Source organism: Phalacrocorax carbo, chromosome 1 (genome assembly GCF_963921805.1).
Source record: "Phalacrocorax carbo chromosome 1, bPhaCar2.1, whole genome shotgun sequence".
Lineage (NCBI taxonomy): Eukaryota > Metazoa > Chordata > Aves > Suliformes > Phalacrocoracidae > Phalacrocorax > Phalacrocorax carbo.
Window position 1 is genome coordinate 14,291,239 of NC_087513.1, and position 11,718 is coordinate 14,302,956.

Below are 11,718 nucleotides of genomic sequence, written 5' to 3' on the forward strand. Positions count from 1 at the left end.
GCTTGGAAATGTAAATATGAGCTATTTTTGAAGTGCTGAATCAAGAAATACACCTCGTGAAGATACATCTTACCTTTTGTTTTTCTGCGCTTAAAAAAAACAGAGAATGATCAAGAGACAGGCTGCCAGGAGAGGTACTCAGTCTGCGTGGCAGTGCGGCTCTATAATTATTCTAATTGGCTCAAGATTTCTGTATTGGTGTTTCCATAGAAATCCTGGCTGTAATAGCTGCTTGCAAATGGGGCCTATTTTTGGTAGTTTAAAAGTATCGGGATGTGCCTTAAACTTGTATTTGTGCACTGTGCCTGTCTTTGTCTCAAGGAAATTGAAAAGCAGCTGCCGCAGATTTTTAAACAGGCAGAGGTGAATATGACAGAGATAAACAGGGAGGAAACTAAAGAAATTTAGAGAATCAGGTAAGAATCCTAAAGGCAAACCCACCAACTCTGTCTCCCCACCAAGTCCTTCACGTTGTGACAGTGTTACACTCTAACGTTTCGTGGAAGTTTATTTACTCTTGGGCCAATAAATAACTAATGCACCAACATGTGAAGCGTGGCCCACCACCACCTCTACCTTTGACAGGCCATTAAAAACGACAGATTGTACCCGCAGCGCTCAGGAAGCAGGGAGATGTCCGGATGAGATCTAGAGGTACTTCTGTGATCAGAACTGAAGGACTTGAGCAAACCTAGGGAAGGTGCTGGAGCAGTTCACTCTGCCTGCCTTCATTTCAGTCATCGTTTAAATGCGGATTAAGAAGCAGAATTACCTTGTTCCATCTGGTTTCTAAAGTTTTCATCAATTGCTTGAAGCAAGCTATTACCAAAATGAGAACAAAGACGCGCCCCGCACCAACAGACGACAGCGTTAGGGGTGTGAAACGCCCCGCCACCGCTGAGGGACCCAGCGAGCCGATACCGGGGCGCGGCTGAGGGCAGAGGGGGGCCCTTCGCGGGGCGGGGGCGGGTCGCCTCCCTCCCACGGATGCTCCCGAGGGAGCCCGCGGTCCCCCGGCTCCAGGCGGCGGGGAGCCGGCTGCCGGCCAGCTGGACGGCCGGCCTGGTGATGGGGGCCCGAGAGGTGGCGGTTCCCTCCGCTCGCTGTAGCGACGGACGGCGGTGCCGCCTTCGCGGGCTCTGCCGCCGTTACCTCGTAGACGCCGAGGAGGTTGTGGCGGCTGAAGTAATCTCGGAGCTCGGGGCTGGCGGCCCGGAGGGACGCCATGGCGGCAACGGGCCCGGCTGCGGCGGCCGTCGCGTAGCAACGGGCCCGCGGCCCGCAGCCGCCCGGGCCGAGGTGCCGCCGCCCCCGCTCCTGCGGCCGGCGGGGGCAGGCGCCCGGGCCCGGCTCCCCGGGCAGCTCCCGCCCCGGCCGGCTCCCGCGCCCCCGCCGGGCGGGCAGGGAGCGGTGGAAGTACTCGCACGTCCGGCGAGGCAGAGAAGAGCACCCGCCGGTTACTGCTGAGGGGTCCCAGGGAGCCCGCCCAGCCCTGCACCGCCGGGATCATGGGATCATAGAATGGTTTAGGTTGGAAGCGACCTTTAGAAGCCACCTAGTCCAACCCCCTGCACTGAGCAGGGACATCTCCAACTAGATCAGGTTGCTCAGAGCCCCGTCCAACCTGACCTTAAATGTTTCCAGGGATGGGGCATCTGCCACCTCTCTGGGCAACCTGTCCCAGTGCTTCACCACCCTCATTGTAAAAAATGTCTTCCTTATATCCAGTCTAAATCTACCCTCCTTTAGTTTAAAACCATTAATCCTTGTCCTGTCACAACAGGCCTTCCCAAAGAAGTTGTCCCCATCTTTCCTATAGTCCCTCTTTAAGCACTGGAAGGCCGTAATAAGGTCTCCCCGCAGCCTTCTCTTCTCCAGGCTGAACAACCCCAACTCTCTGAGCCTGTCCTCGTAGGAGAGGTGCTCCAGCCCTCGGATCATTTTTGTGTCCCTCCTGTGGATGTCCTTGCCCACACTTCAGCTCTCCACCCTACCCTGGTTTTTGGCCAAGCCAAGCGCTGCCACTGTTTGCTGCCGCCACCAGCGCACACTGCCGAGGCCCGGCATGTTTGCAGACCGCAGGTGCCCGAAAGGGCAGCAGCAGCAAATGTCTTCCCAAAAAGCAGGTTCGTTCACCCACTGTGCAAAACGCCAAACTACACACAGAGTGCAGGTGCCTTATTCATTTTTGCGCAAAGATGGGTGCTAGGTGGTAGCTCCACAAAGCTAGCACACCCCACCGAGACGCTACAAGGTATTCATACAGTTGAATGCGTATGTATGTGCAGCCCTCCCGAAGGGGAAGCCCGGCTGGGAGCGGGCGCAGCTGCCCAGGCTGCCTTAGGGACGCGGGCTATTTCTGCCCTTTATCAGCAGAACTGCACGGCGTGGTCGCCAGGTGGGTTCGCGCTGGGCTGCGCCCCGGCGGGCCGAGGAACCCCCGCCCCCGTGCCGGGCACAGCGGCGCCGGGCTCGGCACCCCCGGCCGTCCCTCACCAGGGCCCGGCTGCCGGCGGGAAGAGGCAGGCGCGGAGCGGCGCCGGATGGGGCGGGGGCTTCCGCGGGCGGCCGAAATGGGGGAGCGGAGGGGGGCGGCGGTGAGAGCGGCGGTGGCGCTGCTCGGGGCGGGCGCCTGCTACTGCCTGTGGCGGCTGGCGGCGGCGCGATGGCGGCGGGGGCAGCGCGCCGCGGCCGGGGCCGCCCCGGGCCCGCCCGCAGGTGAGGCGCGGGCGGGGAGGCTGCGTGCCGAGGGAAGGCGGGGGAGGCCCAGCACGGCAGCGGCGGGGCCCGAGGCGGATTCCAGCCCCCGCTGGGGGGTCTCCAGCCCTTCTGGAGCGCGGCCGCGGCCGCCTGTGGCCTGCGAGGGGCAGCTGCTCCCGCTGCCCCCGAGGCGGCCGGACCAGAGCCCTGCGGCGGTTCTAAATGGCTCTAGAGCAGGTTTCATTTTTTTAAAAAAGCCTGTTGCGGTTTTAAGGCCCCTAAATCATATGTCCAATGAGTCTATTTACTTAATGGGCCGATTTACTATTCTTTTATGACAGTTATTTATGTTCCCCTGTCATTCAAAGCTAAAGAGAGTTCAGATGACGGTGAGAGCAAGATAGAAAGCAATTTTGTTTTTCAAGCTCTTGGATTATCATAATTAACTTTGACACCCCTCCCCACCCCCACCCCCCAAAGAATACTGTGGCATTTGGCTGGTGGCAGCAAACAGGTGGAATTATAAAGGACTGGTTAGCTTCTCAAAAGTAATTTTGAGTCATCTATGACTAGTCCAGTAGTCACAGATTAGGTCTTTAGGCTATTCAGCTAGCTAAATAGTTCTGCCTCCAACCAGGCCAAAAATAGTCTTGGATGGTATTTGTGTCACCCTTTTATGAAAGCCAGGTACTCCATAACATCATTCTGACTCAGAAACAGCTTTCCTCAGTTGGCCGCATGATGCTGTTCTCAACGTTGTGGCTGTTAGTTTGTCAAAGGTACCAGCAAAACATTATTATAATTCCTGGAAGCAGTAGTCTGAGAGTCGGCACTTTTGTTTTCTTTTCCTACAGCATCCAGATAGATTTCCACGCTTCATTTCAGGCAATTGATTTCAGGGAAAAAGGTTACCATGTTGGGTGAATATTCCTAATAATTTTGAAGGGGATGTTTGTCGTTGGTTAACCAAATAGTAACGTACCCCAAGCTCTTATTATGTATTCCTTGTATTTTCTTCTTGGAAATGAGGTAGTCGGAGGACTCAGGGTAAAAGGACTGCAGTCTGGCCGTTGTAAAACACAATCTTTTTGCCATACAATGGTTGGGTACAATCAAACTTAAAAACAGTGTGTCCTAAAACTGAGAGCGAAACCTCAGCTCTGTATAAAATGTTAAGTGGTAACTAAGTGAAATGTCTCAAACTTGGTATCAAGTATTTCATTTTTAAACACTGACAGAGAACAGTCCTCCAGTGGCAGCCCATACCATGGATGCGGATGCTCTGCAGAAACTTATTCATTTGCTCCAGGCCACAGATGATCCATTAATTCAAGAGCAAGCTTTAATCACTCTCAGCAACAGTGCTGCCTTCTCTGTAAATCAAGTGAGTATTGTTCTGTAGAAAACAACAGTGTTTCAATACCAGTCAGTGTGGAGAGGTGCTGTTTTGCTGAGGAAGGAGTGCTGACACAGGACTGAGAGCTACTACACCTTGTGTTCTAAAATCCATCTTATGTTTATGCTTTAATTTCTGCTAGCCCAAATAATTTACCAGCTTCACAAAATTTATCTAAGCTTAATGTTTGTGCAACTTAAAGTCTGTACAGAGTTCTGTATGTTCAAAGTGCTGTAAATATATCTTTTCTTGCTTACAGTTATGTAATGTTAGTGAAAGGGTTGAACTGGAGAAGGGTTACATACTTTCAGGCTCAGATCTGAAATTTACTGAGATAATTTAAACAGAAAAACTTCGAGCTGGATGCAGATTTTTATGCCTTTGTAAAGGTTTAACCTCCAGGATCTCTTTTTTTTTCCTTTTCCTTTTAGTATGGTACTTACAACAGCTGCCTATTCCAGCTTCTCAAAGCTGTTTCCTTAATATAAATCTCTCAGAACAGTATGTAACTGAATCCCAAGGCCCATGGGCCCATTTTTCATTTTCTTGAAAACAGTACATTGGGTTTTTGTTGATGGTTAGAGTCTAAGTGAGAAAAGATTTTTTTTTAAAATCAAGTGTAATGGAAAGAAAGATAAAGTTTTAGAACTTCTGCTCATAACAATATAAAGCTGCATCTTGAATTTGTGTTCTGTTCAGTCAGGACTTTTAGGTACTGTGACCCAGTTCAGCTATTCTATAAACTGATTATGCAATAATTACCTTTGATTCTTTATAATCTAAAACGCTTTAAGCATGCCTTGGAGGCCAAATTTTAAAAGTAAAGGTGGTGCGCCATTGTCAAGTAATGGCAAATAATACTTTGGCCCTAAACAGGACTATTCTTAATTTCAGTGGAAGCAATAAAGCAATACCTGCTAACAGAGTAGTCTGCTCCAGAAGCCTTCATTCACACATTCCATGTGCATTAAAATGGAAATTAAAATGGAAAGGAGGAAAGCCTTCAGCATTTAATTTTTTAATAATTTTATTAAATATCTGTTTTATATTTCAGGATATAATCTGCAATTTGGATGGTCTTTCTGTTATTGGAGGGATGCTCTCAGACTGTGTTCCCAAAGTTAAAGAAAAAGCACTAAATGCACTTAATAATTTGAGTATGAATATTAAAAATCAGGAAGAGATACAGGTAAGTTTCTTAAAGGGAAAAATCAAAGTAATCGAGACACTGAAGAGAGTCCAGGGCTTTCAGCCTATTTGTCAAATACAAGTCAGGATGCCAAAATGTTTTGAGGTTGGACATAAGAGTGAGCAGACAGACCTAGATGATCTGTGCATCCCAAGGCTGAAAGGATAACTTAAAAAGGCGCTGCATCACAGACACTTATTTTTGTAAAAAGCAGTTAGGAAGCCAGGCAGTTTGTGCTCAGTTTCTACCAAATGCTATTAAACACAGATAGTGCTGCTAAATTTCTAGTGAAATTATCAGAGGCAAGATGATTTCCAAACATGTCTAGAACATCAGCAGTGGCTGTTTAATAGGATTGCAGGCTGAACTCAGCATGACTTAGGCAAGGGAGAAAAAACAGTAATTGATCCCCTGCGTTTGTACGAGACCATTTTTTCAGGGTGATACTTTCATCTTAAGTGTCTCTAATAATGATAACAAGAGTAGATGGTACGGATGTGAAAGGACCAACCATCAAAAGAGCATCCACTTTTGAAATGATCAATCAATAGCTCAAGAAGTGTCCGAGCAGTGAGCTGACGCAGATTTGAAGATTTTTACTACTTTTTTTCATTAGCTTGATAAAAAGGCAGTTTGACTGTACGTGGTAATTTGGAGCATCTTTAGCACTAAGCAACTTTTTTTAAAGTAGTGCTTGCCAACAGCAGGTATTTATATAGGCATATAGGTAGAACTCTTTTGGTAAAGGCAAAGTTATTTTTTTCTCAGTTAGCTCTCCAAGATTTGTTGTACCCTGACATCCAGAAGAAAATTTGGTACAAAATAGTTGCTCATGTCAGTTGTCATCACTGTTCCTGAGTACTACAATGAATGGGCCACATGGTTGGAAGAAAAGTTTTCGTTCCAAGACTTGTCCTTAGTTTATTCTCTACATCTAAGACAATGTCAGTTGCTGTAAGGTTTTTTTTGTGGTTTTTTTTTTTTTTTTAAATAACTCCTTAAAGCAAATGTGCTACTTCTGAGATGGAGTCAAAGCAATTTGGGTTTCCAGAGCAATTTATGTGTCAGGAAGGTTAGTGAGCATAACTCTGTAACCTCTGCTTCTATTATGCCAATAGAGTGTTTGAATATATTCAAAACAGAACAAAAAAGTACTTGTTTCCAGGAACCTCGATCAGGTTACGTATTCAGCCAGCAGTGTTCGAGAGGTATTTACGCCACTGTGGCTGGGCCATCAATACTATTTGTGAATAGAAGATCTGCTTGTATCAAAAAATGTCTTCTCTTTCTATCTCCTTCTCTTTTCCCCCCAGGTATATATTACTCAAGTCTGTAGGAACGTTGAGTCAGCTCCCCTGAACTCTGATCTACAGCTAGCTGGGCTCAGGCTGTTGACAAATATGTCTGTTACCAGTGACTACCACCATAAGATGATAAACTCACTTCCATGCTTTCTTCATTTGCTTTCAGAAGGGACTGAAAGGACACAGGTACTGGGTAGCGTATGGTTACAAACCATTTATGAAGCTCGCCTTCTTTTTCCTGTTTCTCTGAAATAGTTTAGGCTGTGCTTAGAAAATCAAATATTCATTAATGATAGCAGGTAGTGCATAAAATATGTAAAAATATGGATCTGTATTACTTTCTCAATATAAATTCAGCAAGAGGTGAGGAAGGGATATTGGACCATCAGGCTAGAACTCCACCAGGCCAGTGATGTTTGCACTGCTATTGTCCTAGGCCTTTGCTGTAGCAACTCCAGAATTCTCTTCTGCTCACTGAACATCGCTGCTGCATCACAGAGCAAGGAGGATCTGCCTGTGAAAGGCTTTACTGATGCATGAATCTCTCTAGGGAAACATGCCAAGCAGCGATAACTGGAGTTACGGATTTGTGGTCCCTTGTGCTTATTGCATCTCTTGCAATGCTAGTGACTACAATGGGAAATTGTGCTCTTTTGTAGTTACTGTAATGTTGAAAGAAGAGAAAAGCTTCAAATGGGCACCAAATTGAGTGTTTTTACAAGACATCACAGTGCCATCAATAGCACTGTACTCGGTTGCTCTTAACAGATTGAAACTAGTTTTCCAAAACACAAATTTCCACTAAACTTAGCAGACCTATTTTACTTAAGTACAATAAACAGCATTTGGTCTTTTCTTAGTGTTTAGTTAAAAGATTAGTGTCACAAGGTCCAGGAAAGTACAAAGGTGTATTTTTTTATGCTATTTCTGTATGACCACATTTTAAATACAGTACATCCTCTGCATATTTAAAAATTGTTCTGTATTCTGCCTACTGCGAGTTGTATACAGATATTGCCTTATTTTGATGTTTAAGGTAAACTGAACTTGCTTCTAAAATATCTATACTTAGTACATACCTGCTAGTGACTCCACAAGCTCTGGCTTTTCCAACACCAAAGACTGGAGTGCACAACTCAAGATGTTAGTTGACCTTTTCCTCTCCAAGTCAGCACTGACATTATTGATGCCCATTTCTGCTGTACTTACTGTTTTGGAGCTTGCAATGAACTTGTGTGTTCTTCATTTCAGATTCAAGTTTTGAAAGTACTTGTGAATTTGTCTGCAAATCCAGCCATGACAAGACATCTTCTCAGAGCTCAAGTAAGGTTCTTGCTCTTTCACTACATTTTTAGCATTTATACGTGTGTGTAGATATGTGCATGCATTAGAAGAAATCTAATGTGTTAGAAGTATATATGCAACTCCAGAGTAAAATTCTAGGCAGTACCTGGTTAAAAATCAGTAGCTAGAAGTGTACATTCTTTCAAAGGCTAGCTTTCTTCCAGAGCGTAGTGTAATATAGACACCGTACTTGGAGAGGGAGAGTCACAGGGCCTGTGCCCTTGAAGACCGTTGGCCATACTTCCTATGTACTGTTCCATGTAATCAGTGGCAACTTGCAACTTGCCTGTTCCCACCTTCCCTTTCCACTGACTGGGTAGTACTGTGGACTTTTGTATGTAACATATATAAGGTACCCTGATAAGTTTCAAAACCAATCCCAAAGCCTCATTTCCAGACACGCAGTCAGTACATAGATTGAAGACCAGGTACAAACATCAGATACAATCAGTACTGTAAATGATCATTCTCAACAGCTGTTTCTATAGCTAACATACTGTACCCAAGATGACCAAGTGCCACTGCAATCCCCACCCCTTTACTCAAATGCAGCCATAAAACTGTTGTGTCTCAGGCCTACAAGTGAACTTTCCCTGTGCATTTACTTACGTCTTCGTGGAGAACTTCACTGGACATTTGCTGTTGCTGGCCTTGGCATACAGGTTTATTTTGGTCATATCCTTTCCTCACACCACAACAAAGAGTTGGGGACTAGAGTGGTCCTGCATTCTCCTCCCCCTCCCCAAATGAAGTTTCTTAAAACATGCAGCAGCTTTTATTTTTGAGCTACATGCCATGAGCAAAGCTAGTCTAGATTTTATTGGCTTATCATTATTAAAACAAGATTAGGGTAGCTAAATATTCAGTTCTCTGTTAAAAGTGTATCCCTTTCTTGCTAACATAACATTCAGATCAGTGCAGAGGGCAAAAGCAACACTACTGAGAAGGAAAGCAGACCCTCTCTTGCAAATGGGAATTTTCCAGACAGCCACATTTTGGAGACTGAAAGTACAAAGCATTTATTGGCCTGTGATGCACAAGCCAGTCTTTTCTGAAGCAGAAATGTGCATGCTGTGCAGTTTCTAGCATGCTTTCACAGCATACCGAGGTCTGGTATTTCATAGGGTTTCTGTTTTAGGGGGGTAGGTGCAGCTTTCCCTCTCCCCCCACCTTTTTTTTTTTTTTTAAGTTAAATTTAGTTACATGTACTTACTGCTGGTGATTAAGGATGGATTATTTCTTTATTATCATAGGTGCCATCGATACTGTTACTTTTTGACACCTGTATAAACAGAGATATTCTGCTTAGAGCCCTGGCATTTGCAGCAAACTTAAAAAAGAACATGAACAATGAAGACGTCACCATGACTCAGGACCAATATAGTGAAGACTCCATTTTCTTTACGCTCTGCAGTGACTCTCCCCAGTTTGCTTGGAAACTGGCATCTTTATTGCACCACCCTGATAGAGAAGTGAAAGAGCAAGTTGTGAGAATACTAACACAATAGTGATTATTTTTTTTAAAAAAAACAGACTGACCTGATGAAAATATCTGATCTTAAGAATGCTATGCTAAAAAAAACCCCACCAACCAATATAAAAAAAAAAACCAAAAATTGCTGGCTACTACCATATGACTAGGCACAAATCAGTTCCTACAAAAGAGAATGCAATGTATTAAATATAGAGGGCGTAACAGATTTCCTTTACAAGCAAGATAAAAGCAATAGCTTAATTAGTACTGAGAAACCACTGTACCACTGGTACCTGTACACAAACGGGGAGGAATAGTTTAAAACATGAAAACTTTCATGTGTGAACACTTTCACTCATCCAATTAAGTCAATTGAAATATTCTTCTCAATATCAAAGAACTTTTGTTACTTTAAATATTTACAGCTGTTGAATAAATACCTCTATAGAATGGTGCATTGAAGGTTTAGGAATTAGAGTTTAGGCATTTACATTTATTAATCTGATACCTGCTAAATGGGTGCAGCCAAATCTTAGAAAATATTAAATAAAAACAATACCAAACTGTTATTGGCGTTCTACAAAATCGGTATTTCCAATGAGAGCTGCATATTGAAGTTACCCAGCCTATGTTTTTTCACCTGCACAGAATATATTCTAAAATCACATTATCATATGCTTAATACATGCATTCCATGTAGCCAAACTGCCGTGCAGTTAACCACAACCATGCAAAGTTTCCAAACTTGAAAAAAAAAATTTTTTTTTTATTTTGCTTTAAAATTGTCACTTTAAGGAAAGCATATGTATTTTTCAAAGTATTTTATTATGAGTCAAAGATTTGCTGCAACTACAGCTCAACATCCTCATCTATTTTTTATAAGGTCTACAAGAGCAGTATCATACACATTTTTACAAAGGCTTCCTGTTCTGTAGCAGCCCTCGAGCCTGCTTTGCTTGGAGAGCTTTGCTCCTTTTCCTCTGCAACTGGGATGTCACTGGAATAAGTGCTTCTGTTGAGTTAGCCCTGTACAGTTTTAGTCAACAATGCAGCGTTAATTCAAAATGAAATGGAATACATACAAACATCGTTGTAAAAAACCTGAAGGAAGCTTCACCGATTAATATAAGACATAGTAGAAAACACTTTATACACTAAAATGAGACGACTAAAACTTCCTGAATACTGCATCATAGAGAAAGTAAAAAAAGCACCAGATGTAAAGGTTAGAAAAAGTTTTCCACCTTATACCATTTAAGACAGCTGTATTACCTAAACTGTTATCCGATGTTTCATCTTTTTAACATACCCACTCTTCTCTTAATAAAATAGTACACTCTTCCCTTTCTGTAATTCAAGAGATACTTATTTTCAGTAGGCAACTTTGCAAATAGCTACAACTGCAAGAAAAATGCAGCCTTGAAAATGCAACAATACAATACCCCTGATCAATACCAGGGTAAAGCTACATGTATGTAATTTCTCTACATAGGTAGTTTTAACACCTCAGGAATGCAATTAAGGCAGAAATAGACAATGGCGTGATTCCCAGTCAGAACCCTGACAACAACTGTATTGACAGTGAACTTCCCTTTCTCCCTCCCACTGTTCCAAAGCCACTGTTCATTTTGTAATAAGCAAATTACATTAAAATCACTTAATGTTTTGCCACTTTTTGTAGATCAAGTTTTTTCTGCTTCTGTATTTAACAAAGAAAAATAAAGGTTAGGTCAGACACTTAAGAGGAAGGTAAATTCTTTCAACAGAACTTACACCTAGAACAGCCTAGTCTATCAGAGAGAGAGATGTTTTCTTAATCTCAGCAATGGAGATTCTAGATGTCCCTATCCATGTTCTCCAACCTAAAAATAAGCTTTTCAAACATAATCTTTTTTATAATTGAAGTTAATCTCTTACCCTTTGATAGCTGACAGAAACAAATAACCCCTTTTCTAAAAATACTTGAAAACTTGTTACAGTGTGTTCAGTCATCTTCTGGTCTAGAAAGAGCTGTTTTTAAATGCTTCCGTCATAGAGCAATGCTATTGAGATGTTTTGAAATCATGAAAGACTGTCAAGTGTTCTCACACAAGTGTGTCTAATTTTTTTTATCCCACACCCTAGATGGAATCTTATCAGCAGAGTAAAGCGTAACAGTCACCCTTCGATACACAAATGCTGTGAATTAATAGATCCAAAACAAAACGTATGCCATTACTGACACGTAGTCTCTGATCGTTGCAAGTCAGTACTTCTCTGCTGCACGGCTGCTTATCTAGGTAGTCTGTATTTCAGTTTCACTCTTTCTAAA

The 11,718-nt window shown here is 43.5% G+C and overlaps 2 protein-coding genes across 3 annotated transcripts in view; one reads left to right on the plus strand and one right to left on the minus strand.

Annotated features, from left to right (window-relative positions):
* FBXL13 (F-box and leucine rich repeat protein 13) overlaps nucleotides 1-1,270 on the minus strand; it is a 93,201-nt gene extending 91,931 nt beyond the window's left edge. The window contains 1 exon segment of the mRNA XM_064441704.1: nucleotides 1,153-1,270. Coding sequence (XP_064297774.1) covers nucleotides 1,153-1,227 — 75 coding nt within the window. The 5' untranslated portion in view covers nucleotides 1,228-1,270.
* Nucleotides 1,271-2,265: 995 nt separating this feature from the next.
* Nucleotides 2,266-11,078, plus strand: ARMC10 (armadillo repeat containing 10). 2 transcript variants are annotated; one of them, XM_064444350.1, is made up of 6 exons: nucleotides 2,266-2,398; nucleotides 3,939-4,084; nucleotides 5,151-5,285; nucleotides 6,599-6,775; nucleotides 7,841-7,912; nucleotides 9,187-11,078. In XM_064444350.1, exons 1-6 carry the CDS (start codon nucleotides 2,281-2,283, stop codon nucleotides 9,439-9,441), a joined length of 903 nt encoding a protein of 300 aa, XP_064300420.1. In that variant the 5' UTR covers nucleotides 2,266-2,280; the 3' UTR covers nucleotides 9,442-11,078. The 2 variants fall into 2 exon arrangements, with proteins under 2 accessions (XP_064300420.1, XP_064300413.1); XM_064444343.1 differs by lacking the exon at nucleotides 2,266-2,398 and adding an exon at nucleotides 2,551-2,718.
* Nucleotides 11,079-11,718: the final 640 nt, after the last annotated feature.

Bases quoted from the DNA above. Each gene is read 5' to 3' on its own strand.
- ARMC10 (XM_064444343.1), top strand. From the start codon at position 2,574: ATGGGGGAGCGGAGGGGGGCGGCGGTGAGAGCGGCGGTGGCGCTGCTC. The intron at 2,719-3,938 runs GTGAGGCGCGGG...AAACACTGACAG, and splicing joins CGCCCCGGGCCCGCCCGCAG to AGAACAGTCCTCCAGTGGCA. The intron at 5,286-6,598 runs GTAAGTTTCTTA...TTTTCCCCCCAG, and splicing joins AAAATCAGGAAGAGATACAG to GTATATATTACTCAAGTCTG.